At 40.3% G+C, this 25176-nt stretch overlaps 1 protein-coding gene across 3 annotated transcripts in view; it reads left to right on the top strand.

The window, feature by feature from the left end:
• The window catches only part of hdac7a (histone deacetylase 7a), a 62782-nt gene that overhangs the window by 34226 nt on the left and 3380 nt on the right, over nt 1-25176 (top strand). For all 3 annotated transcript variants that reach the window (XM_033969165.2, XM_033969167.2, XM_033969166.2), the window contains exons 3-23: nt 7535-7728; nt 8361-8451; nt 9581-9698; nt 9780-9880; nt 10620-10748; nt 10823-10929; nt 11909-12010; nt 12095-12269; nt 12865-13070; nt 13504-13704; nt 13911-14121; nt 14602-14735; nt 14907-15027; nt 15213-15262; nt 16061-16168; nt 16780-16835; nt 17369-17456; nt 17539-17658; nt 18314-18411; nt 24616-24734; nt 24988-25121. In XM_033969165.2, coding sequence (XP_033825056.1) covers nt 7535-7728; nt 8361-8451; nt 9581-9698; nt 9780-9880; nt 10620-10748; nt 10823-10929; nt 11909-12010; nt 12095-12269; nt 12865-13070; nt 13504-13704; nt 13911-14121; nt 14602-14735; nt 14907-15027; nt 15213-15262; nt 16061-16168; nt 16780-16835; nt 17369-17456; nt 17539-17658; nt 18314-18411; nt 24616-24734; nt 24988-25121 — 2663 coding nt within the window. The remainder of the gene's footprint in view (nt 1-7534; nt 7729-8360; nt 8452-9580; nt 9699-9779; nt 9881-10619; nt 10749-10822; nt 10930-11908; nt 12011-12094; nt 12270-12864; nt 13071-13503; nt 13705-13910; nt 14122-14601; nt 14736-14906; nt 15028-15212; nt 15263-16060; nt 16169-16779; nt 16836-17368; nt 17457-17538; nt 17659-18313; nt 18412-24615; nt 24735-24987; nt 25122-25176) is intronic.

The raw sequence follows: 25176 nt of genomic DNA, 5'->3' as shown, positions 1-25176 counted from the left end.
TAGTAAGACTTCTCAGTTTCTTTTTGTTTGTTTTTTGTTGATTTGTGTGGTCTACTTGTTAGAATAGATCCTTGTTGGTACATTTTTTCTAAAGTCAACATTTTAAGCAAGAAAGTTGGCAAGTTATATGAGCAAAATTTCTGAGTAACTCACACAATGTACAGACATTTTAAAATCGCATTGACCATACATGTTTTAATTCTTACTAGTGTCAAAGACTCAGATGCAAATTGATAATAAAACTGGTATTGATACTGAAAAATATTATAGAAATTTGAATTTATTCAAATTTATTTTAATGGAATGTCCCTTCTCATTTTCGAGGTGATCCAAAAACATAACAAAAGTGCAAACATGCAATACAGTTGATAGAATACAAAACCATCACAAACTATGCATACAGACAGACAATGCGTGTGTGTGTAGGGGTGGGGGGTGGGGTGTGTGGGGGTGTGTGTGTGTGTGTGTATGTATGTATGTATATATATATATATATATATATATAGATATATATAGATATAGATATAGATAGATAGATAGATAGATAGATAGATACTTATCATCAAAATCAAGTTTGCAAATTCAGTATTACGAAAACCTTAATCTAGGTAGGTAAGTCTAAGCTCCCTACCACAACAAACATCTGTCCAGGTGTGTACTTGAACCATCCATCTCAAACTGGAAGTGACCTCAGAATGTTCCTATACAAACGTGTGTGTGTTCCCGCAGAAACAAAAGCCCCTGTGTAGGTAAACTCCGGAGCTGTGTGTTTTTCTATTTATAACCCTTGGGAAGCCGGGAGGGAGCGAGACACTGCACTGGCCGTGGATGTGTGCGAACTGTAGCGGCCTTTGTCTCCTTGTATAAGCGCGTTCCCCTCTCCAATTCCACGCAAAGAAAGCCTTGTTATTTCTCGCTGTCAGTACAAAGGCTGTGTGCCTGCTAGCTGCTATTCACATAACCCGTTGAGTGACCCCAAATACGGACACGCACTGTTGTGGTATGAACCTTAACATGTTAATGAGAACATACAAAACAGGGCCATTGTAGAGGACAGTATATCCCTGTGTGTGCCTTCTCTGGTGGAAGCAATCTCCTCCATGGCATGTTTGTATATTATGGTGTGGCCTTTCTCCCATTACTAGGTATCTGTTGGAGAGAGGCCAATGTTTTGCATGTGTGACACTTTCCTCTCACACTGTGCCACCATCTCACAACAAACCATGTGAAACTTTTGTGTGCATGTGTCTGTGCGGAGAGCGAACGGTGTGAAGTTTGGGTTTCAGCAACACACAAGCTAGAGCGGTTAGCATGCAAGTGCAGGTGTGTATGGTGGAAGTAGGCTAGTGTTTCTTAAAGGAAAAGTGCTTTTTATGCAATGCACGTCACAATCTAATTGCAGTGCTTCTGGCACAAATTGAGATTAGATTTGCAATATATGTTTTAAAATGACTTTGTTCAGAGTGCACACTGTAAACAACTGTAGGAGCTTAAAGAAGGGGTATTTTACTTCTATGGGCTATTAACTGCTGACACGTGATATATCCCTGAACCGCCACCTTAACGTGGTGGAGGGGTTTGAGTGCCCGAATGATCCTGGGAGCTATGTTGTCGGGGGCTTCATGCTCCTGGTAGGGTCACCCATGGCAAACAGTTCCAGGGAGACGGGTCAGAAATCCCTTATGATAAGTGCACAATCAAGGTTCGTTACGTCGCCCGGACCAGCGTCACTGGGGCCCCATCCTGGAGCCAGGCCTGTGGTGGGTGCTCGAGAGTGAGCGACGTGGGGCCGTCCTCATGTGGACCCACCACCTGTGAGAGGATCCGTAAGGGGCTGGTGCATAGACATCCGGGCGGCGGTCGAAGGCGGGAACCTCGACCACCGGCTCTCCAGACATGGAGACTGGCTCTGGGACATGGAATGTCACCTCGCTGGGGGGGAAGGAGCCTGAGCTTGTGCGGGAGGTTGAGCATTACCGGCTAGATATAGTCGGCCTCACCTCCACACACAGTTTGGGTTCTGGAACCCAACAGGACCCAACAGGACTCTCCATTTCTGTGGCGTTGCCCGCGGGGAGCGGTGGCGAGCTGGTGTGGGCTTGCTTATTGCCCCACAGCTCAGCCGTCACATGTTGGAGTTCACCCCGGTGAACGAGAGAGTCGCGTCCCTGCGCCTTCGGGTCGGGGACAGGTCTCTCACTGTTGTGTCTGCCTACGGGCCGAACAGCAGTGCAGAGTACCCGGCCTTCTTGGAGTCCCTGGGAGGGGTAATAGACAGTGCACCGACCAGGGACTCCGTTGTTCTCCTGGGTGACTTCAATGCCCATGTGGGTAACGACAGTGACACCTGGAGGGGCGTGATCATGAAGAACGGCCTCCCTGATCTGAACCTGAGTGGTGTTTTGTTATTGGACTTCTGTGCTAGCCACATTTTGTCCATAACAAACACCATGTTCGAGCACAAGGGTGCCCATCGGTCCACGTGGCACCAGGACACTCTAGGCCGGAGGTCGATGATCGAATTGGTTGTCGTGTCATCTGACCTCCGGCCGCGTGTTTTGGACACTCGGGTGGAGAGAGGGGCAGAGTTGTCAACTGATCACCACCTGGTTGTGAGTTGGATCCGCTGGTGGAGGAGGAAGCCGGATAGACCTGGCAGGCCCAAGCGTATTGTGAGGGTCTGCTGGGAACGTCTGGTGGAGCCCTCTGCCAGGGGGGTCTTCAACTCACACCTCCGGGAGAGCTTCTCCCTGATCCCTGGGGAGGCAGGGGACATGAACTCCGAGTGGGCCATGTTCTCCACCTCTATTGTCGATGCGGCTGCTCGTAGCTGTGGTCGTTAGGTCTGTGGTGCTTGTCACGGTGGCAATCCCCGAACCCGGTGGTGGACACCGGAAGTAAGGGATGCCGTCAGGCTGAAGAAGGAGTCCTATCGAGCCTTGTTGGCTCGTGGGACTCCTGAGGCAGCTGATGAGTACCATCAGGCCAAGCGTGCCGCAGCTCGTGCGGTTGCAGAGGCAGGATTCAGGAGGAGCAGTGTGTTTTTCGTCCCAGTCGTGGAACGCTGAACCAACACTATACTTGAGCTCTGGGTAATGACCGAAAGGACAAGATCGCGGATACAAGCGGCTGAAATGGGTTTCCTCCGTAGGGTGGCGCACCCTTAGGGATAGGGTGAGGAGCTCAGTCACACGGGAGGAGCTCGGAGTAGAGCCGCTGCTCTTACACGTTGCGAGGACTCAGCTGAGGTGGCTCGGGCATCTGCTCAGGATGCCTCCTGGACGCCTCCCTAGGGAGGTGTTCTTTGCATGTCCCACCGGGAGGTGGCCCTGGGGAAGACCCAGGACACGCTGGAGGGACTATGTCTCTCGGCTGGCCTGGGAACACCTTGGGGTCCCACCGGAGGAGCTGGAGGACGTGTCCGGAGTGAGGGAAGTCTGGGAGTCCCTGCTTAGACTGCTGCCCCCGCGACCCGGCCCCCGGATAAGCGGAAGAAAATGGATGGATGGAAGGATGGATGGACGTGACATATGTAGATCACCATGTTGTCTTTTATTGTTTTGAAAATGCTATATTTACCAAAAACAACATAACAACATGTTTTATGTTCCTCCGTTTCCTTTTCATGCTAAGTCACTCCCCCTTGAAAGCGCTATCACAGCACAATCACCATCCATCCCGCTAATTAGACTACTGCACATTGCAGGTTTGTCAATTTATTGTGTAGAGTTTTGTATCATGTTTTTTGTATTTTTATGGAGAATTGCCGTGTGGGAGCATAGATGGCCTAGGCTTGTGGGCTGAGCATTGGACAGAATTTTACAGCTAACCGCAAAGGAGGGTGCAAATAGGGCCCAGGAGAGATTGCTAAATTACACAAACATGCATGGATATGTGTGTGTGTGTGTGTGTGTGTGTATATATATATATATATATATATATATATATATATATATATATATATATATATATATACATATATATATATACACATATATATATATATATATATATATATATATATATATATATATATATATATATATATATATATATATATATATATATATATATATATGCATGCATGGCATGTCCAAAAAATTTGATTTTTGTTGGATTTAGATATATTGTGCAGCCCTGATTTGAGAGTATGAATATAAAGTAGTGGTCAGGTTAATAATGCACTATTATTCTGCAAAGGTGAGTTATGGGCCACTGAAGAAATTAATAGTGGCTTGTGGTGATCCATGACATTGCATTAGACATTGCATTTAGAAAAAAGCTTCATACAGATGGCATGGTTTAGCACATCTAAACATACTGAAACTGGCAAGGTGTTACTGTGCATTGCAGGTACTACAAGTCTGATTAAAGGATGTACTGGGGTGACAAAATGGCAATATTTGAACAAAAATTTAAGCAGCTGATGCTCTGACTGGGTGTTGTGGAGAAAAGTTAAATGTGTTTTATATGGGTTTGTGTGTGGCTAGTATAAACACATGCACCTGCGCTTGATTGTGTGTCTCCCTCAGATATGCATGATGCCATTGGTCCAGTGTGTGTGTGTGCGTGTGTGCGTCCATGTCACTTAGACAGAAACCACCGCCAGCCTTTTCCCAAGCTGCTCCTTTCCTGGATCCTGTTTTTAGCGCCGGATGAGGCAATCTTTCCCATTGAGTCAGCCATGCAATGCAAATAGATCCAACTGAATGCAAAAAGCATGGAAATCTGTATGTGTGTTATGTGTGTGTATGCACAAAGCAACCATGAGTAATGTAGGCGCTATTTAAAGAAAACACAATTGTGCTCAAATGCAAAATAACATGAAATGTAACATTGCATTAAATGTTGATTTGGGAGTGTAATGATGTAATAAAATTGAAATGCTGCATATCACTAATTTTGGAGCTATTGCAATTGAGTAGCTTTCCATAAGGTCTAAATTGCCTATGTAAAAAGTGAGTGCAAGTTTGTATAGTAGTGTAATAGTCCATGGTTCTGCTGCTAAACTAGAATTAAACGTAAATAGAAAAAGTACATAACATAAACTCTACCCTGCCTGGATGGTTGTATGCTATTGAAATCTAACAATTGTGTAGGGTAAAAATAGGCCCGTCACAATAATTACTATACCGACTTATTGTTCAATACATGAAAGCTGGAACAATATATTTTGAGGCTCAGTATTTGTCATGTGTACATTTTCTTTGCAATGGAGAGATTTTTGTTATTTTTTGTTATCCCATAATAAATTGTACTAACTCCAACCTAAACAAGAGGTCAGTGACTAGAACTGTAACATACATAATCAAGTATTAAAGTAATCACTGACTATTTTAATGGCAGTGATCACAAAGCCATAATTAAACCAAAAACAAAACAAATGAATTGCCAATTTCAGAGTCCCCAATAATATTGGTAAATATTCTCTGTCTAGAAGCCTTCAGATTGCATATTTAGTCACTGAAATGGCTACAAATGTATTTTAACGATCTCAAAGTATAGTTTTACCAGTTGACTGATCAAATGGAAAAAAAACTGCTGACTGATCAACTACTAAAATTATCCAAACCAAAAGACCAAAGATTTAATGCCAACAATTCCACAGCGCAGTTAGGAACCCTGCAGCCACCTAGACACTAGACTGGTGGCAATCTCAGTTTTGTCAGATGTTGTTACAGATGCAAACTGAGTCAGCTGTAAGTTCATCTACATGCTGCTTCAATGTGTTACCCACTAGATTTCTAAAGTCTTTGCTTAAAAGTTTGCTATCATTACTCACTTGCATAGTTCACTTGTCACTTCGATTTGGAACATTCCCAAGAGCTTTGAAAAACCGGGTTAATCAAGCCTCTCCTAAAGAAAAGCAGTCTTGATGTAACAGTACTGAACAATTACCAACCCATCTCAAATCTGCCATTTTTAGGAAAATTCCTTGAAAAAGTGGTTTACCAATAGCTTATTAACTTTCTCCAAACAATGTTTTCCAGTCAGGTTTTAGACCCCACCACAGCACTGAGAGTGCTCTTATCAAGGTGACAAATGGCATCCGCTTGAACACAGATGCAGGCAAAGTCTCAGTCTTGATCCAGTTAGATTTGAGTGCTGCCTTTGACACTTACAGAGACCAGAAGACAGGGTGGGCATCTCTGGTACGGCACTAACCTGCTTCAAGGTCTCTCTAAAAGACAGGGAGTACTTTGTTGAAAATTTATCCCAGAAAAAATATCCCTGACCTGTGGGGTGCCCTAGTGGTCAATCCTGGGACTCCTTTTGTTCAGTCTCTACATGCAGGCCTGTTAATACGCAGCAATAATGTGTCCTACCACAACTATGCAGATGACACTGGCAGCAGGGGAATATAAAGTGGTGGATTCACTCTGCCACTGCATCCAACAGATCAGCGTGTGGCTGAAAAACAACTTTCTCCAGCTCAGCTCAACACAGACAAGACTGGAGTCATAGTCTTTGGCCCACAAAAACAAAGAGAAAGTGTCAGCAGTCACCTTCAGTCTGTCTCTCTAAAACTGTCAAATCAGGCTAGAAATCTAGGGGTAATAATGGGTTCAGACTTGAACTTTAACAGCTGTATCAAATCAATAACATCTGCAGGTTTTTACCATTTAGAAAACCTAGCAAAAATCAAAAGTATACTGTCAAAACCAGACTTGGAGAGAGTTATCCATGTATTTGTCTCCAGTAGGTTAGACTACTGTACCGGGCTGCTCACTGGCCTTTCCAAATGGACATTAAGACATCTGCAGTACATCCAGAACGCTGCTGCTCGGATCCTGGCTAGAACCAGGAAGTGCGAGCTCAGGACTCTGCACTGGATCCTGAATAGGCTTTAAAGCAGCTCTGCTGTTCATCTCCAACACTCTGAGGACTTCAGGGACTGGCCTCCTGCTGGTGCCCAGAGTCAGGACTAAACATGGGGAATCAGCGTTTCAGTTTTACAAATCCAGGCTCAAAACAGTTCTGTTTAGCTTCAATATGACTGTAAGGTTTTTATTTTACACACTTCTATTTTAATGTTAATTTTTCTTATACTTTCTATGTCTTTTCTCCTTAATGTTCAGAGCATTTACTCCTGAATTAGAATCCCTGGTTCAACTTTTGACACATAGTTTATTACTGTGATAAAGCATGTAATGCGGTAGATGTCTTTCCACTGTACACAAGTCAAAGCATGTTTACAGTTTCTATTTATTGACTTGTATCGGATGTTAGAATTTTTGACCATGGCACATACTTAAGATTGTTCGGGACAATTTAACCACAAGTGTTATATTTTTAGCCATATTTTTCTTGTGTACTTGTATATAAATGCATGCACTCACTTTTCCCACCGCTTTGGAAACTGCTGCTATTTTTGCACCCTGGTTTGCGGTTTTCCTCTGTGTGTTGAAACGAGCTCAAAGCACATATTATTTCGCCTCTCTCCAAACAGTGATTTACCTGCCTCGTTTGAACCATTGTTGAGTGTAAACAGAGGTGATGAAAGTTGTGACAGCCTGCTCCTTCCTCTTCCCAGATTCCACGGTGGCGGTGCCGGTGTCGTGCGCGGCCTCGTTTCCCATGGACCTCAGGCTGGTGGGTGAGCGGGGGATGCGCTCTGGCTCGGACACGGCGCTTCTCACCCCGCTGCAAACACCCCTGCTCCTGAGCCAGTTCTCCGCCCAGCCCCGTGCCTCCTTCTCCCACCAGCAACTGCACCATCACATACGGGTAGGCAGAAAACATGTGGACTATATTACACAAAGGGTATGGGAATGGAGTAGCAAAATATTCATGTAAGAGTATTGTCACTTCAACATAGTACTGCATCGTCAAAGTAGAAGTAAAAAGCATGTCAATGAAATGCAGTTATTGCACTGGTCAGACAGGTGTGCAGCTGGGTCTATTACCATCATAAGTTATCATAAGGAAAAATGAAACTGGACAGGTTGGATGGCTTTACTTTACTGATGTATTTAAAGAATACTAGTTTACATGGTATTGTAAAAATCTTACTCATCGAGAAAGTTTCAGATTTCATTTTTGTCAACATTGCAAAACTGGCTTGTAACAAAAAACAGCAACATTATTAAATAGAAAATAGTTGCAATACTGGTGTGTACATCCATATTGATAACGTAATCTATATTGATAAATGTATACAGTTTCTTTAATACTTCACACAATGTTGCTTTGGGTCAGTAACATAAGTTTCTTAGCCTTAAAATGTACAAGAGCTACATTACTACATTTCCATTCTGACCAGCATTGCTTTTACAAACAATACTATATCCAGACCAGCACTTTTTGAATGTAATCCTATTTATTATTCACTATTAACACTGTCTTTTGTTGCTGGCCAGTTTAACATGGAGCAGAGGAGGCGGGAGCAGGAGCAGCACGAGAAGCAGCAGGAGTTACAGCAGCTCAAGCACAAGGACAAGAGTCAACAAAGTGAGCCTCAACACACTTTGGTTTTACACTGCCAGACATGTCACTACAAGTCTCACTGCACTTAATGGAGCACTGTGGAACATTTCTGGTGTGTGTGTGTGTGTGTTATCTCCATGGAAATAAATATGTTTAATGCCATACGGTGGAACATTCCAGGTTAAGCAATTACATCTCCATGGACAGACAAGCAGCTGGCAGTCCCTTCTACCAGAAAAGTGACCAGAAAAGCACCTTTAATACTTACTGTTCTGGTGACCTTTGCTAATACTAAAGTGGAAATTCCCCCTGTGAAGTTTTTTTAAATGCTCTGACAAATTATTCTACAATATGTCCACAGCTTTATCTCAATTTCTTTTAAGTGGAGGCTAAATATACCTGAGCCACTGCAACAGTGGAGTTAAATATAGCTCTGGCCCTGGACACATAAAAGTCAGTGGGTCAATATTGACTCGGTCACTCCTCGCACCTCCTGTCACCACTTTGTGTGTGTTTGTGTGTGTGGGTGTGTGCATTTTACACGTTAATACAAAAGAACACAACATTGATAGTCCCATTCAGGTTTTTAGAGAGCTGTATTATCCATTATAATAAAAATGGCAACACTTAAAGGTACCCAACAAGGTCACTGCATTTTCAGCTAATTATTAAACAAATACATTACTGTACACATTACAACATGCAACATTTGTCTTGCCCCTGTACAGATATATTGTAAAAGCAGCTCGTGAGGTCAAAATAAGCCACAAATAAGCTGCATGCTGTCATCATGTTATTAGAAAGTATTTTATTGTCTGATAATCAGGAAGTACATTAGCATTTAGCTTTACCATCACGGCAAAACTTTGTTCTGCTCTCTGAAAGATGTGCACAGTGTTTATGAACTGATCATGGTGAAAAATTAGGATGCTTGGAATGTGGAAGGTAAGTGAGGAATAACTTTGGACCACTGCAGACCATTTAAATGACAGTAAAACTCAGGTACAATGCCTTTAAGAGTCCCATTGAACATTTCTTGCAACTTTTCATACAAGAACATTATCACACAAATCTTGGTTGCAGTCCAAAATGTGTGTGAATGGCTGGAGTTTTCCCTCTGTAACTTGTCAGCTATGTTTTTGTTTCATTGTAGGTGCAGTGGCCAGCTCTCTGGTCAAACAGAAACTGCAGGAGGTGATCCTGAAGAAACAGAAGCAGGCATTAGAGAGGTCCAATCCCAACCCTCTGTCCACTCCTGCTGTCCCGTACAGGTTTGTCTGTTTTACCTGGTGTGGTTCATTTAATGTTTATATTTACTCAATGACTTTATATTTTATGTTCATGTGCTACAGAAAGCTGGTCCCAGATCCCAGTATTTCATCCTCCCCCTTGGCCCTGTCTCCGTCTCAGTCTGTGTGTGAGGCCTCAGAGGGGACACCTCTGCGCAGAGCAGGTACACACACATTTTGCATTCACTCTCTGATTTCATCAATTTACTGCCATAAACTCAACAGTCCTCTCTCGGGATTCAACGATTCATAGACTAACTGTGTAATATATTTTGATCATCATAAGCTAAGGTAAACTTTATTGTCCCCTAAAAGAAATGTGTCTTATGCTACAGTGCCATTTGCTGCATCACATAATATTCCACACACAAACACAGTCAATCAGAACAATAGATATATAAAATACTGCTCCATATGTACAATATCTGCTGTCTGGTTGAAGACTGTACTGATCAACTGTTCATAAGCCCTGTCACAGCCTTCAAAACATACTATAACATACAAAAAAGTTAAATAAGAAGCAGCCATGAATATGAATAAGTTACAGATATCCAACTTTCACAGGTCATCACTTTGTAATCATTATCTGGACTATACAGACTCTAAAACACATATCAAAAGGCCTTTTTATAACAAAGACTGGAGCGTTATTAAAACAAAATGTCAAAAAATAATAAACAATTTCCCCTTTTCATCAGTAATAATACACTATATATAGTCTCTATTTAGCCGCCTTCAGTCACCATATTTTGAGCTTTATTTGGTATCATTTGGTATAATGTATTTTAATAGCTAGTCGACTACTAAAATAAGTTAGTTTCAGCCCTAGTGCCTCAACAGCTTACACTTGCACTTATACTCCTCACTTATATTCAGTCAACTAAAGTGCTCTTGTGATTTCAGCTTCTGAGCCCAACCTGAAGGTGAAACACAAGTTAAAGAAACACTTGCACACCCGGAAGAGCCCTCTGACACGTAAGGAGAGCGCTCCCCCAACTGTCAAACACACACACAGAGTCCCCGATACACTGGGTAAGAATAATTTTGATTTGCACATAATGACATCGCAAACTAAATCTAAAACGTAGTCAAACATTTCTCTTCAGACTCTTCTCCCAGCAGCAGCAGTACTCCTGTCTCTGGCTGTAGTTCTCCCAATGACAGTCATCCCTTTGAAAATGGACTGCTGCCCTCTACTGGCCTCTCGCATGAGGTGTGTGTCTGTTTATCACTTTTAATATAAACTCAACAATTACACATCCAATATTAGGCTTTTCCTCTATCCCAGTTTCTTTGTGTACCTGACTGACAAACCGTTATTCCACAGAGTGCTCCATAGACATGAGCGGAGCAGTGGCAGACATAATGACATGTTTAAATTAACAGCAGCGCTCAGTCTATCAGATGTTTCTGCATCATTCATTTAATCGCAGGAAGTCAGAACACAGCAACCCCAGTCAACACCTGCTGTGGCTCTGCACGCAATGGTCAGCCAATATCTGCAATTAAGCTAAATGCTGTTCAAAAGGAACAAAATATTACGTGGTATTTTACAGATTAAGCCAGTGAATTAGTGACAAATTTGGACATACACTCACATTTATTGTTCAGTTTATTTTCTTCACATTTTCTACTTTCTACATGTTATATAAATGTGGAAGACATCAAATATATGATGCAATATATAAATAACTAAATATTTTATATTTAAATCCTCATAGTAGCCACCGTTTATTTTATTGACAGCACTGCAAACCCTTGGCCTTCTCTCAGTGAGCTTCTTGATGAAGTCTCCTATAACTGTTTTCACTTCACCGATGTGCCTTGTCATGGTCAAGAAATGCCAACAGTGCAAACCATCTTTCAAAACAAGTGGTGGCTTTTTAATTAATTTATTTTTTTAAATCTTAAATGGGTTTTGAGTTTTTTGTTTACTACATTCCATATGTTTTTTGATGCCTTCAGTGAGAATCTACAGTGTAAATATTCATAGAAATAAATGAAAAAACTTGACTGGTAGTGTAGTTAGGAATGCTTTCATATCTACATCAAAGTTTTAACTAGCAGCATCTAGTATCAAGCTATCAAAAGGATATTGCATTTGTAACTATGAAAAATAATCAGTTCTTCTTCTTCCCCAATGGGTCTTTTAATAATAGTTTCACTTCAGCATTTGTAACTGTTGCATACAGGCTCAGAGGCTCCTGCTCAGAGACGGCACTTTGGCCAACTTCACAGTGCACAGCCCCTCCTCTCAGCCCACCATCACACTGGGACTGCCGGCTAACGTGCGGGTAACACAGAGTTTTTATATACACATAATATTTGAGGATGCAAAACTTTTTTAATGCCGTGTGTGTGTATGTGTGTGTGTGTAGGGGGACGGGGAACTCTCCTCTCTAAAGGTGGGCCGGGTGCCTCTGGTCACTGCGGGGGGCTCTCCAGTCTTTCTGCCCCTGAGCAGAGAGGACCAGAGTGGGCAGCTGAACCCTCACCCTCTACCTGTCATCATCCTGGAGCCATCCGGTCTGGTGCACTCTCCACTGCTCACCGGTAGGAACTCCTTTTTTGGTAGATTCTTTATTTTATAATATAATAAAATACATGTTTTATGTACATCAATAATCATGTAGTGTGATGAAACCATTGTGTTATCTTTTGGTTTGCTATTCCACTTTTGAAGCTGAGTTTGAAATGTTCGAGCCCCATCTACTGGTGATGCTTTGAACAATGTTAAAAGCTTAATGATATTGTTCATTTTAAAATCGCTCAACTGATGTAAGTGAAAAATAATGCAATGCCATATGATATATAAAATTGTTAAAAGTAGAAACTGTATATACAATTTGAGGGGCAAAGTTTGGCTACAGCAGCGTTATACATGGAGAACCCTTAAAAGCAGATCAGTGTGCAATGTGTTGACAATTAACAGATTGTTGTTTAGGAGAAGAACCAGAATAAGCCTTTCTACTCCTTCTCAAACATGTTATAACTTGTTGAAAAATAATAATTTAAAAATAAATGATGGATGGATGTATAGTATATTTAGTCTGCATACTAAATTGTCTCAGAATTCCCTTTTAATATAAAGTAGATATTATTTGAATGCACCTTACTGTACGTCTCAAACTCATACTGTTCTGACCAGTTCCAGGGTTAGAGAGCGTCCCGCTGCAGTTCTCCTCTCAGTTAGAACACCTGTCTCCAGGGGGCGCTCCTCCTCACAAACCCCTGAGCAGAGCTCGCTCTGAGCCTCTGCCTCCCAGTCCCAGAGCGCTTCACTCTCACCTCCTGCAACAACAGCACAGCACACAGCTGCTGGAAAGGCTCAAGCAGCAGACTCACCTGGGCAAGGTACATGGACTTATCTTATGTATTATATTATAATTAAGGTACAAGGAACCAAAACTACATGGCCTTATCTTATGTATTATTTTATTGTATATGGCATATTAGCAGAGGCACCCCAATTACAATATATAGGGAGAAAAAATGCAATCATTTAAATATTATTTACAATGGTCACTCTTAAAAGTTTTATGTATTGCACAATAAATAATGAAATTAACAGCTACAAAGTCATGAATACTTTAGTTTTGCATTGAATGGGCTTGGTTTACTTAAACAATATTTGTGCAAATATTTTGAGGATCTATTCATATTATTAAAATATAACCTTTGAATTATGTATGATTTATGTCTTTGTATTGTGAAGTTGTCCATGTCCTTAACAAAGGTCAAGTTTCTGATTTCTGATAATGTAAGTTTCATCTTGTTGACCTCGCAGCTCATGTCCAAGTCCAGTGAGAAGCCTCGACTGCACCAGATCCCCTCTGAGGAGATGGACTCTGAGGATGGGGGTGGTTCTTCCCCTACAGAATCCACATATCAGAGCAGAGGAAGGGCGGAGTCACTGAGGGAGACAGAGCCTGTTTCAAAGAACCATGAAGAGCAGATCAACCTGCAACATGCCCTCATTCTCAACCAGGTGCAATATAGCCTTATATATTCAATTCATACTCAGAATTAATATATATCTATGTGTAACAAACCAGTTACAAGATTGTTCTATTTGTATTTGTCTCATTTCCACTTCAAGTCAGTAAATTGATTAAATGTGACACAAATTTGCATTCTCTGTATTGTACCTTGAATATCAATGTAATTCTTAGTCTAATGTGTTGTGTTGTGCAGTCGTTGCTGTGGGAGCAGCAGAAGCAGTTGCAGAAGCTCCACCGTCAGATGGAGACTCTGACTGTCCCCGTGTTAAGAGCAGGAGGGGGCGTAGCCCATCGACCCCTGTCGCGCGCACAGTCCTCCCCAGCCTCCACCTCACTGACCCTGCCTGAGAAAACCCTGACTCTGCCTGGTCAGGAGGTCAGCGCCAAGCCACGCTTCACAACAGGTGAGCTTATAGACGTAAACACAGCAATGTCATGATGGCTGTTTTGTATGGAGAATTCAGCTGACACTGATAATGGTTAGAAAACACCAAGATGGGGTTTGTAAATCATTGGACTTCAGTGGCCTCCTTTACCTGTTATATACTAGACAGTACTGCTCAACCTAGAGGTCGGGACTCGGGACTAGTTCAAGGGATCAGTAATTGATATTGAGAACATTTTAGAATAGATAGTTTTAAACAAAGCTTGGCCCTTCAAATGCTGTGGTAAAAATAGATTCCTATTTTTTGGCCTACAAAATAAATGTATCTAGCCCTGTGTCCTGAAAGAAAATTTGCCATAAGACATTTAGGCTACTATTACATTTCACAGGTAGCCTACTTTTTGTATTTGGGGGTTGCAAATGCCAAAAGGTGTTAGTAAAGTTGAGAGCTGCTGTACTAGAATACTATATTAAATGTTTGTTTTACATATCTGTCCAGGTCTGGTGTATGACACGCACATGCTGAAGCACCAGTGCACTTGTGGAGACAACAGTAATCATCCGGAGCATGCTGGGAGAATCCAGAGTATCTGGTCCCGCCTGCAGGAGAGGGGGCTCAAGGGCCAGTGTGAGGTATCTGAAATCAATCTGAATGTATTATTTTGATATTTTTGTGTTTGTGAGCTGCCAAACAGTTATTCAACTGTTTTAATTTACTTGTAAAGAGTAAAATTAGTTGAAATTATCTTAAGTTTTATAAAAACGAACAAACATAAAAATGTTCACATTCTTTTATCCCAATAGACTATTCGTGGGCGCAAGGCTACACTAGAGGAGTTGCAGTCCGTTCACTCAGAGAAGCATGTGCTGTTGTACGGCACCAACCCACTCAACAGGCTCAAACTGGACAACCGCAAGCTGGCTGGTTAGTTAAGAATACTTTAATTTATCAAAGACTAATTAAGGTTACAATAGAGGTTTGGCTTTATCTGTTGAAGCATATATTATGTACCAAGCGCAGAGTCATTTAATTAGACATGGCATAACTAATAACAATGTTTACTCATCACATGGCATGTTTAACTAATTTTATATGCTTTGTTTCCACAGGAATCCTCTCCCAGCGAATGTTCGTGATGTTACCGTGTGGTGGCGTAGGGGTAAGAAACTACTGCAGTAAAGCCCCAAAGCCCTTAATGAAAGCTATTCTATACAATCACTGTGTTGATGAAAGGCAATATTATTTCAAAAGCACAGTGACCAAGGACAGAAATTAGGAGAGAGAGACGGAGAGGAGGCAGGATATTAAAGAGGAAAAGAGAGCTGGCCGAGCGCTTTGCTAACTTTTGCCTGACAGTCCGTGTCTGACCATGACAAGTCAAACTAATGGGAACCGCATGTGCACGAGCCAGGATAAAAGAAATGCTTTGGATTTCATTGTCAGTCAGCCAGATGGACAGTAATGCCGCTTTATGAACAAACAGAGAAGAGGAGAGAGGAAAGAATGATGTGGAGATCCAATCGCAGCTGGATGTCGGGCCGTCTTTTCAAATACAAGAGCTAAATATTCTTTCATGGCCTCCGGGGGGTTTAAATATAAACAGCTAAAACACAATACTCACTAAAAGCCAAGAAACGCATCTGTTTGTCCTATAAGCCTTTTACTACAATGGAAACAAATAAATACATGCTAAATAGACGAGCAGACGGTTTAAATGTTCAAAGAAATGTCAAGGTTTGAAGTTGATCTATTGGTTTTGGTGAGTCTGTTTATTAGTTATCAGAAACAAAATGGAAAGTGTAGACCTGTATTATGAAATCACTTGTTTTTCATTTTAGTTAACTGTATGGAGGCTCCCATTTGGCCTATTTCATATTAAATATTTTCACATTTCACTGTACTAAGATAAAGATTGATGACACCGCAAGAAGTTTCATATTAAATGTGTGTTTTACAGGTTGACAATGACACCATCTGGAACGAGGCTCACACATCCACAGTTGCGCGGATGGCAGCGGGCAGCGTTGTGGAGCTGGCTTTCAGAGTGGCTAAAGGGGAACTCAAGGTCAACTCAAGTTCTCTCAGAGACTAATACTACTTGTAATATTAGCCTAGCAGTTTTTAATTGTAAGGCTTATATGAGTGGAAAAAGAAATATTGATTTATTTATTCAGATTAGTTAGAGTGACTTGAATTCAGGATATTAATCTTTATTTGAGAAGTTTTTACTACTTTAGATTCAGTTATTTGATAGACCTAGATTATTTTGTTTGTTTTAATGTTTTTTTACTTATTTAAAAACTTTTCTTCTTATGTCAAACCAACTCCAATGGGGAAAGAAAAACGTACTCTTTAGAATTTTTTTTTTTTTTTAAGGTAATTATTTTAAATGTCATAAAACGATAAATATGCTACATCCTTTAAGCAATATAAACTAACTAACTAACAAATATAAATCTTACTAACTCAAAACCATTCAAATTTTAATTTTAATTGTAACCAGTGTTAGATATATTTGCAGTGTTTAGTAACATAGAACTTTAGAGTGATCTAATCTAAACAACATTAAAAGATAATTGAAATTGAACTCAAATAGTTCGCTGCAGATTTCTTCAAGTAAACAATCTCCCGTCTTGTGGAACACTCATTAATTACATTTCTTCTTCTTCCGTACAGAATGGCTTTGCTGTGGTCAGACCACCAGGGCATCATGCATACCCGTCCAATCCCATGTAAGTGTGCTCCTGTGTGGGGCATTCATTAGGCCCCAGGCAGCTAAGTCAGTTTCCACATTGCCTTGAAGGTACGAGATGCTGCCTGTAAAGTTGGTTTAAAGGTTGGCATTATGGTGTAAGCCAAGCATGTTGTGGTCGCGGATGTGTGTCGGAAATGAATGGAAGTAAATGTAATGTTGTTGAAAACACATGAAACGAATGCTTTGTTTTACGACAGTGAAGGCTTCCTGTCTTTCCTAACATTAACAGCTATAGTGGTGTTTATTAGAGATTTAACCTGTAGATGGACTGCGGGTGGATGTTAAGTTAATTAAACAGAGAGATTAGACTTTAAAATAGTGAATCAGCTGCAAGACTGGGAAACTAAGTGTGTGAACAGTTAATTTTTCATTTCTTAACATTTTTTTTTTTTGTGCAACAATGGGAACATTGAAACACTGCAAATATCCCCACTTCTGTTTAAAAGGTCTTAAAAGGTCTATTGACAATTTCTGCTTACTCATGTTAACAACTCTTTGTTTTTTCCTCAGGGGGTTCTGCTACTTCAATTCAGTGGCCATCGCCGCAAAGCAGCTTCAGCATAAACTTAGTGTCAGCAAGATTCTCATTGTTGACTGGGTATGAGGCTGTAAATATCAATTTTAGAGCAGTACATGAAGAGGTTTCTCTGTAATCAAACCTGTTCTGATTTCTTCATTAGGATATTCACCATGGTAACGGCACCCAGGAAGTATTCTACAGTGACCCCAATGTCCTGTACATATCCCTACACCGTTATGATGATGGCAACTTCTTCCCTGGCAGTGGCTCTCCTGCAGAAGTGAGTAATATCTGCATGTAGTAGGCACCTATTAGGCATTGCATTAAAGTTTGTAAAGTCTGCATTCCATAGGAACAACCGTTAATTGTATACAAACAGCATTACATTAAACAAATAAACAAACAGTACTTGTATGTACTTGATGCTAGCCCTAATCTGTAAACTGCATCAGAACATGCATTTAGCATTAATCTGCCAAATTAAATGTGGCCTATCAATATGACTTGTAGGGTTGTTACAAGTATTGAAAATCAAATACTAATCAATACCAAAACTAATAATCATGACCGTATGAGTGCTAGATACAAAATTTGAGCTTTCCTAAACAGTTTTTGTATGCATTTAAGCTTTATCACTAGACCGCATACTAAGATAAAAACTAATATTATTTTCTGAATGAAAATTACATTCTATTACTTAAAATAGAGCTTTTTTATCTTCATTGTGGTATCGTACTTGGTGTCATGTATTTTAGTATTGTGACAACTCTATTAACTTGCATTGAATTCTGCACTGATAAAGATTATATGTTCTTTTTCAGTGAAGGAAAGTAGCCTAAAAAAGTTTTTTTTTTTGTTTTGTTTTTTTTTTAATAAATAAATGAAACTTATCAAAATAAACTTTGATCCTAACATAAATCTGTACGTACCCTCAGGTTGGATCAGGTGCGGGGGAAGGATTCAATGTCAATGTGGCCTTTACTGGAGGACTGGACCCACCCATGGGAGACGCAGAGTACATTGCAGCATTCAGGTAAAATTATCACATCAACAGGATTAATATTAAGTCTGATTCTTAAACTCTATTGGATGACACAATAGTGGATAATTCCCTTCAAATGAACTGCAAATCAAAGCACAATGTTTCAAACTATACTTCTTTGCACCATTTGCCAAATAGAGCTTAGTTGAGCTTTGATGTTTCCTTTATTGTCTTTTTATTGATCCCTATTATGATTTCTGCCTGGATTCTAATCTGTCAATTCCCCCAGTTTCCTCCCCGAGCCACAACAAACACTTCGGCGTTGACGTATCGCTTGCGTAATTAATAATCCTTGTCATTTGGGGAGCATGTGTCTGGCACAGGCCTCTGTTCCAATAACTTGCGATGCCTTACAGTAAATTGTGTGCAGGTTGTGCGTTTGACAGAGCGCAGACGGCTACTTCCTGCTAGTGGCTTCTATAATTGTCATTGGTGGGTGGTTGGCAGCAGTTAAGTTTCAGTAGTGTGGGCTGTTTGCTAGTCTGCTGCGCCGAAAGCTTTAGGAAACCGTGACCACCGCAGCGTTATGGAAAAGGGGGCACCGTGGCAAAGGCAGGCTCAATAATGACAAACATGTGAATGCAGTTATGGTATGTACAAACACAGGGCACTGCGGATGGGAGGCAATTAATATGAGGTGTCTTTGAGGAAGTCTTTGCGTTATCCTGGATACATCAAAATCCTAACAGTTTCTTGACCTTGTAGTATCAAAGGTCAGGTATGAAAACAACAAAAGATTTATTTATTATTTCCTATTATCCTAAATTACAATAACCATATAAAGAGGACATTTAGACATCCACAGCCTTCAGAGTTTTCAAGTGTTCATATAAAGCCCCAAGTATCTTATTTATATGTCAGTTGGTCGGCCCAAACTAAATATTGACATACTGCTGATACACCAAACCAGGGCTGCAAGATTCATTGCAATCAAATGGAAATCACAACTTGAATGGACACAATTACTACATTGCAAATCTCAAAGACTGCAATTTTCGGTCTCCCATAACTTCCTCCACAAACAACAAAATATCCCTTCTTATTCCATATAAAACGGCTAACCCTGTAGTTTAGATCTATACAAACATATTAAATGTGATTCTTCAATTAGTTTGTCATATATGCTCATATTTCAGAACTTTTAACAAAATCCTATTATTTAAACAAAAATCACAAATTGAATCGCATTCGCAGTGCTTGAACAAAAAAAAAAATCACAATTCGATATTTCACAAATCGTGCAGACCTACACCAAAGCAGTATCTCTGCAAATCTTTCTAAATTTTAAGTATATCAGAATACTATAGCTTGTACTTAAGACATGCAGAAAGCAACTTTTCCTATTGCAGAAGTTATAATGTGCACACTTAGCTGACTCTGAACTTTTTCTATTGCTGTATTTGTAAGTACATGTTATAAGTACTGCAAGCACAGCTCACAAAGTGTATTAACAACATTGTTGAACCCTCTCTCTCGCACAGGTGCTGGCTAGTTAGGATGGTCAAGTGATATATGAATTAACAGACCAATATAGCAGAGAATGTATTTTAGGAAAAGTTTATGTCTTCCTATGGCATCTCTCTTGTGTGGCATCTAAATGACAATGACCTCTGACCCCACTGTACAGCAACAAGTCTTTAAGTAAAACACAAATTGTCCATGTTTTAATAATGGAACAGTGGAGTTTGTATTAGTAGATTCAGCTCAATCTTGGATTACGGCACATATGTTTCTGATCTATGGCTCATAATTACGATTATGATTAGACCCTCCTTGTTTGTTTTCCCAATCAGAGCAGGAAGCGTATTGGCTTCACAGTGCTTTTTTACCGTTAAAAGATGAATTGATTGTTGATTACTTTTCAGATTGATAATTAAAAGACAATTGACCCTGTTTTTAAAACCAAAATGAATAATTGGAAAGGTTGTGTCCTCTTAAAATGTAATTTGTATTGTTTTTATTACAAATTGCCAAACTTGTGGATTTGGACTTAAAGTTCTAAGAAATTCTTTGTTTACAACACCAGATGGACTAAGTTTACCACATATAAACAACACCGGAAAATGTGCCAATAGAGGAAGGAAGACTAATTAGTAAAATTATAGATGGAAAGGGGAAATCAAAGTATAGTTTACTTCTACCTTTGGCCGCAATTAGTGACATTAGCAAAGAACCAAGAGAAACGTGATTGCATTGAAATTGTACCAGTTGTATCAAAAAACCATAAGGAGCGACAGTTTATAATTTTTTTTATGATTATCTTTTATTTTTGAAATCAGGATGAGCATTTAGACAGCTATTGAAGTAGTTAAAGGAGGAAAATAGCTTTCAATATATTTTCAATATAGAGTTCTAGCAGATTATATCTGTCATTAAACTTAAGCTGGGGACAATACACATTTTGTAATCTTAATTGGTTTAAAATAAAATTGCAATTTAGCAGAAACAAACAAAAGCAGAGATGATCAACTATTTATCACAGACACTGATCCTTGAGGCCACACTGACTCCACACCAAGGAGAGTTAATTTAGAGCAAATTATATCCAAAACTTAAACAAGTAGAAAAGTAAAAAAAAAAAAAAGTTAAATTGTTTACTGTTTACATTATGCAAATAATGGATTTTAATTAAATAAACAGCTTTGGTCTTAAAGCTGAACCTTGTGGAACACCAGTCATCATCTAAATGGCACTGATGTCATGATAATACCAGACAACATATTAAACTCTGCATGTGTTTAAGATAATGCCAGTATTTTTTCATGCTTTGTTTTGGTGTTGCTCTCATTTTAAAAGGCGATAGCGTAGTTTGCCAACCACCTCAATAGTTTCTTTCTCATTAAATCCCCCCTTACCACACACACCCCTCACCTGCAACCAAACCATTAAAGACTTTAATAGCTCCACTTTTATGGTCTTAAAGTTTGTGAGTTTTTTGTATTTTTTTTTCTTTTATTCCTGACTCACACCCCCTCGTTCTTTTCCATCACCCCCAGCCCCCAATGCGCTCTCCCTTTTTCCGCTCCTCCTCTGATTGATCTTTAATAAGGCTCCCCTCAGCGTCGCCCGCCTCCTCCATCTTTTCCATTAGTTTGTCTGTAGTCTCTCAGTCCGGGGGGAGTGGGCCTGCTTTAATGGCTCCACGCAGGAGGTGGGCCCTGGTTTTTTGCGGTTGGATGTGACCGTCAACGGGTACGAGACGTTATTATATGCATTCCTCGTGTCTTGACGGCGGGGCGCCGTATCGGAATGAAGACGTGATATACCTACTCCTACGAACAACTGAGATGATGAAAGACTATGTTGGAGTTTCTGGGACTTTTCTTGAGAAGCTGAACGTCATTGATGAAAATTTGGAAATAGACTATGACTCTAACCTCAAAAGCTCAGTTTGCAGTGATCTGTATTAATCTCCAATCATATGTAGACATTTTGCCTTAATGGACAGCAACATATTCAAACTGGCAATAATAATAAATAAAAATGCATGCCGGTGTTGTGTCCTTATGCAAGACACATAACATCTATTTCATATTGTAGTTACAGTAATGTATAAGGCTGGTTGCCAGTCCTTGCACAAAGCTTACATTTCCAAACAAAGTGAATGGACTTTAACTGGCAGTGTACCAAAATTAGGCACTATTTTATAAAGACCATAACTTCTATTAAATTATAACTTTCTGTTACTTAGTATTTATTGTTTTGGCAAAATCATTTGAAAGTTGTAGACAAGAGATACATAGTGATCATAGAAGTGGTTCATTAATGATTGCATAACCCCCCTCAATACTTTATTTGCGGATCCTATTGTAGATATAGGCCATAATCGGGGTGCATTCTGGAAAATGGTCAGTTGCTACAGCAAACTACGGGGACACATTATACCTTTTTGGAGAACATAAAGACAGGTAAACTGTAAATAATACTCCAAGCATTATGCTGCCCACAGTAGGCTCATTCAAAGCAATCTGTGAAAGAACAACAGAGCATTGTCTGCGAACTTTTTATGGTTCATTAGTCAATTTGACTTATTGTAGAGAAAGTCGCGTTGGGACATTCCTAGTTTACAGCTGAAATGGCCCCTTTTAAGTTCATTCAAAACACTTTAAAAGTTCTGGAAGTGATGAAGATTTGGATGGGCGCACGTCCTTGTTTTTGTGTATGTTTACATAATCAGTGTTTGGCATTTCCCTTCGCCGTGTATCCACTCACAGAAAGGTGTTTACGTGTTTATATCTCGTGTTCTATCAATGAGCTCACGTTGTCCATCTGCACGCAGCCATGACAGCATCGCACACATCCCGATATGTGCGTCCGAGTGCGAGTTTATGTATGTGCGCACAAGGAAGGGGAGGGGAGGGGGGGTCTACAAAGTCCCCAGGCAGAATAATGAAGGTAAATGGATCCCAGATGGACTGTTTTTCCTCTTCTCTCTGTGTTGTCAATGACGTGAGGAGAGTGACAAGCCTCTAATGGGAAACAGACCGCCGCACTCAGGCTTTGAACTGGGCCGCCGCAGAACCCCCCCACCCCAGCCCCCACCGCACACACCCCGCCTCGGGACAGCAACGTTCTATTCCCTTCACAACAATAGCATTAAGGAGATCTCGGTTCTGTTTACAGTCCAACAAACAACAGAGAGCTGACCAAACAATATGACTTTGTGTTACTCACGCTCCGCAGATTCATCAATGGTGCTTTGTCGGCAGCGAGTGCACTTTCAAACAGAACTTTTGCATCCGCTTGTCATGCTAATGGTTTTTGTGTTGGATTATACAGTTTGTCAAGTTCTCAGCGCTTTATTTTGAAGCAATTTAAAACACAGCTAGCTATGATCTCTCCGTACAGTGAAGATTCATAGTAATTAATCATGCATCATTAGTTAAGGCATTAAACGGGATAACTATAGATTAGCACAACAAGAGGTGGGTAAAAACTGAACCCGTTACCTCAAAATATTGTAGAAGTTCTAAGCAGTGTATATTTAAGATTGTCACCATAAAGCACTTAACTCACAGTGGGTGTTCAAATTTGTTACACTGTGAAATATAATTTATTTGGATTAAAAATATGGTATTTGTGAACATTTTATATCAGTTTTATTGAAAATTGAGTACTATCCACCTCTGATCAAGATAGTCCAGGCTTGAATTGTGAAAGATGCACAAAATAAACATAATAAAAAACAAACTAACACACAAATCACATTATACTCATGTACATCATAAGCTCTCCACTAGACTGCTCTCCTTTTTCAGAGATTGCCACAGTAAAAACCCAGTGAATCATCTTCTTGTGAGGAAGTCATCCAGATGATTCATCTTTTAAGTTGCTGTATGTTTTAGGCTAGGTTTCTCTGGAAACTTTATCTATTTGTCATGTAATTGTGTTTTGGGGAAAACACAATTGCATATACTGCACTGGTCTTATCTTACCACTTACAGAAAGGAGTGTAGACAAACATGGAGTAGCTGAGATGAACAAGTAAAATCAGACAGTTTGTTAGTTACAGTTGTCATGTCTTGGGCAAAAAATGGAAGACACTTTACCTTTGAGTTGTAGAATAAATTGTAGTATCCTGAGAGGTGAAGAGAAGAGGCATGACGCTGGAGTTCTAATACAGGACTCAGCATCTAGAGACATGAACCCTCAAGACATTGTCAAAGTGCTGTTCATTCTAGTCTAGTGCAGTCCAGTTTGGCTATGCTTCCACTGTAGGGAGTATTATATATATTTGATGATGCAGGTTAAGATAACAGGGACTGAGCTGGTAGTGAGTGCCCTCGGTACTGTACAAAATGGAATTTCTCTAAGAGTAATGATTAATTAAATTTGAATCAAAGTCGAGTGATAATCTTCAATGATGTGCTTGGGCCTTTTAATTGAGAGGTCTACAGCCAATCTTCTGTCAGTAAACACATGCGGTTTGGAAAAGAGTTCAGACTTTGAAGGAAGAAATTTGATTAGTTTTGTTTTAAATGTTGCTGATTAGTCTGTATTGTTTGTTCTGTATGTTGAGTAAAATTATATTGAAAGCCATTTTCATCAACATAAAATGAAATAGAAAATTGTCATTAATCAATACGATAAACAAAGTTGTTTTTCTTGTTATATCACCATTCCTAGGTTTTCCTGACTATAGCTGTTGTTTCTGTGAGAACTGTTTTCTAAGCATTTCTTTTCTTTGTTTTACAGAACTGTGGTAATGCCCATTGCTCAGGAGTTCTCCCCTGATGTTGTGCTGGTCTCGTCCGGGTTCGATGCTGCGGAGGGTAACCCCGCTCCACTGGGAGGCTACAAAGTCTCTGCCAAATGTACGTCCTCTCACCACACGTTCCCTCTTCTCTAGTCTTCCTCGCGGTCCTCCGTAGATATTATTAGATTATTACGGCTCAAAGCCCAGTTGTCGGGCCATAATTACAGTAATGAGTAGTTGCTAGTTTGCTGTGGGAGGATCCCCGAGTTAAAAATACAGATTTGTTTTGAAAGAATATTGGACGTTACTACGATGTCATTTACGGTAAGCAGTCTTCTTTTCTGTGGTTGACACTTGTATCTCGGTGACAGGCTTCGGCTTCCTGACCCGACAACTCATGGCACTGGCTGGGGGTCGGGTGGTGCTAGCTCTTGAAGGAGGTCACGACCTTACCGCCATCTGCGACGCTTCAGAGGCCTGCGTGGGAGCTCTGTTGGGCCTGCAGGTGAAAAGACAAGTGCCTGAAGAATACTTCTGTATGATATGCTTAGAGGGTTTAT

This window comes from Periophthalmus magnuspinnatus, chromosome 7 (assembly GCF_009829125.3).
Source record: "Periophthalmus magnuspinnatus isolate fPerMag1 chromosome 7, fPerMag1.2.pri, whole genome shotgun sequence".
Lineage (NCBI taxonomy): Eukaryota > Metazoa > Chordata > Actinopteri > Gobiiformes > Gobiidae > Periophthalmus > Periophthalmus magnuspinnatus.
Note: the sequence above shows the minus strand (reverse complement) of the source record. Positions and strands in the feature narration are given on the sequence as shown.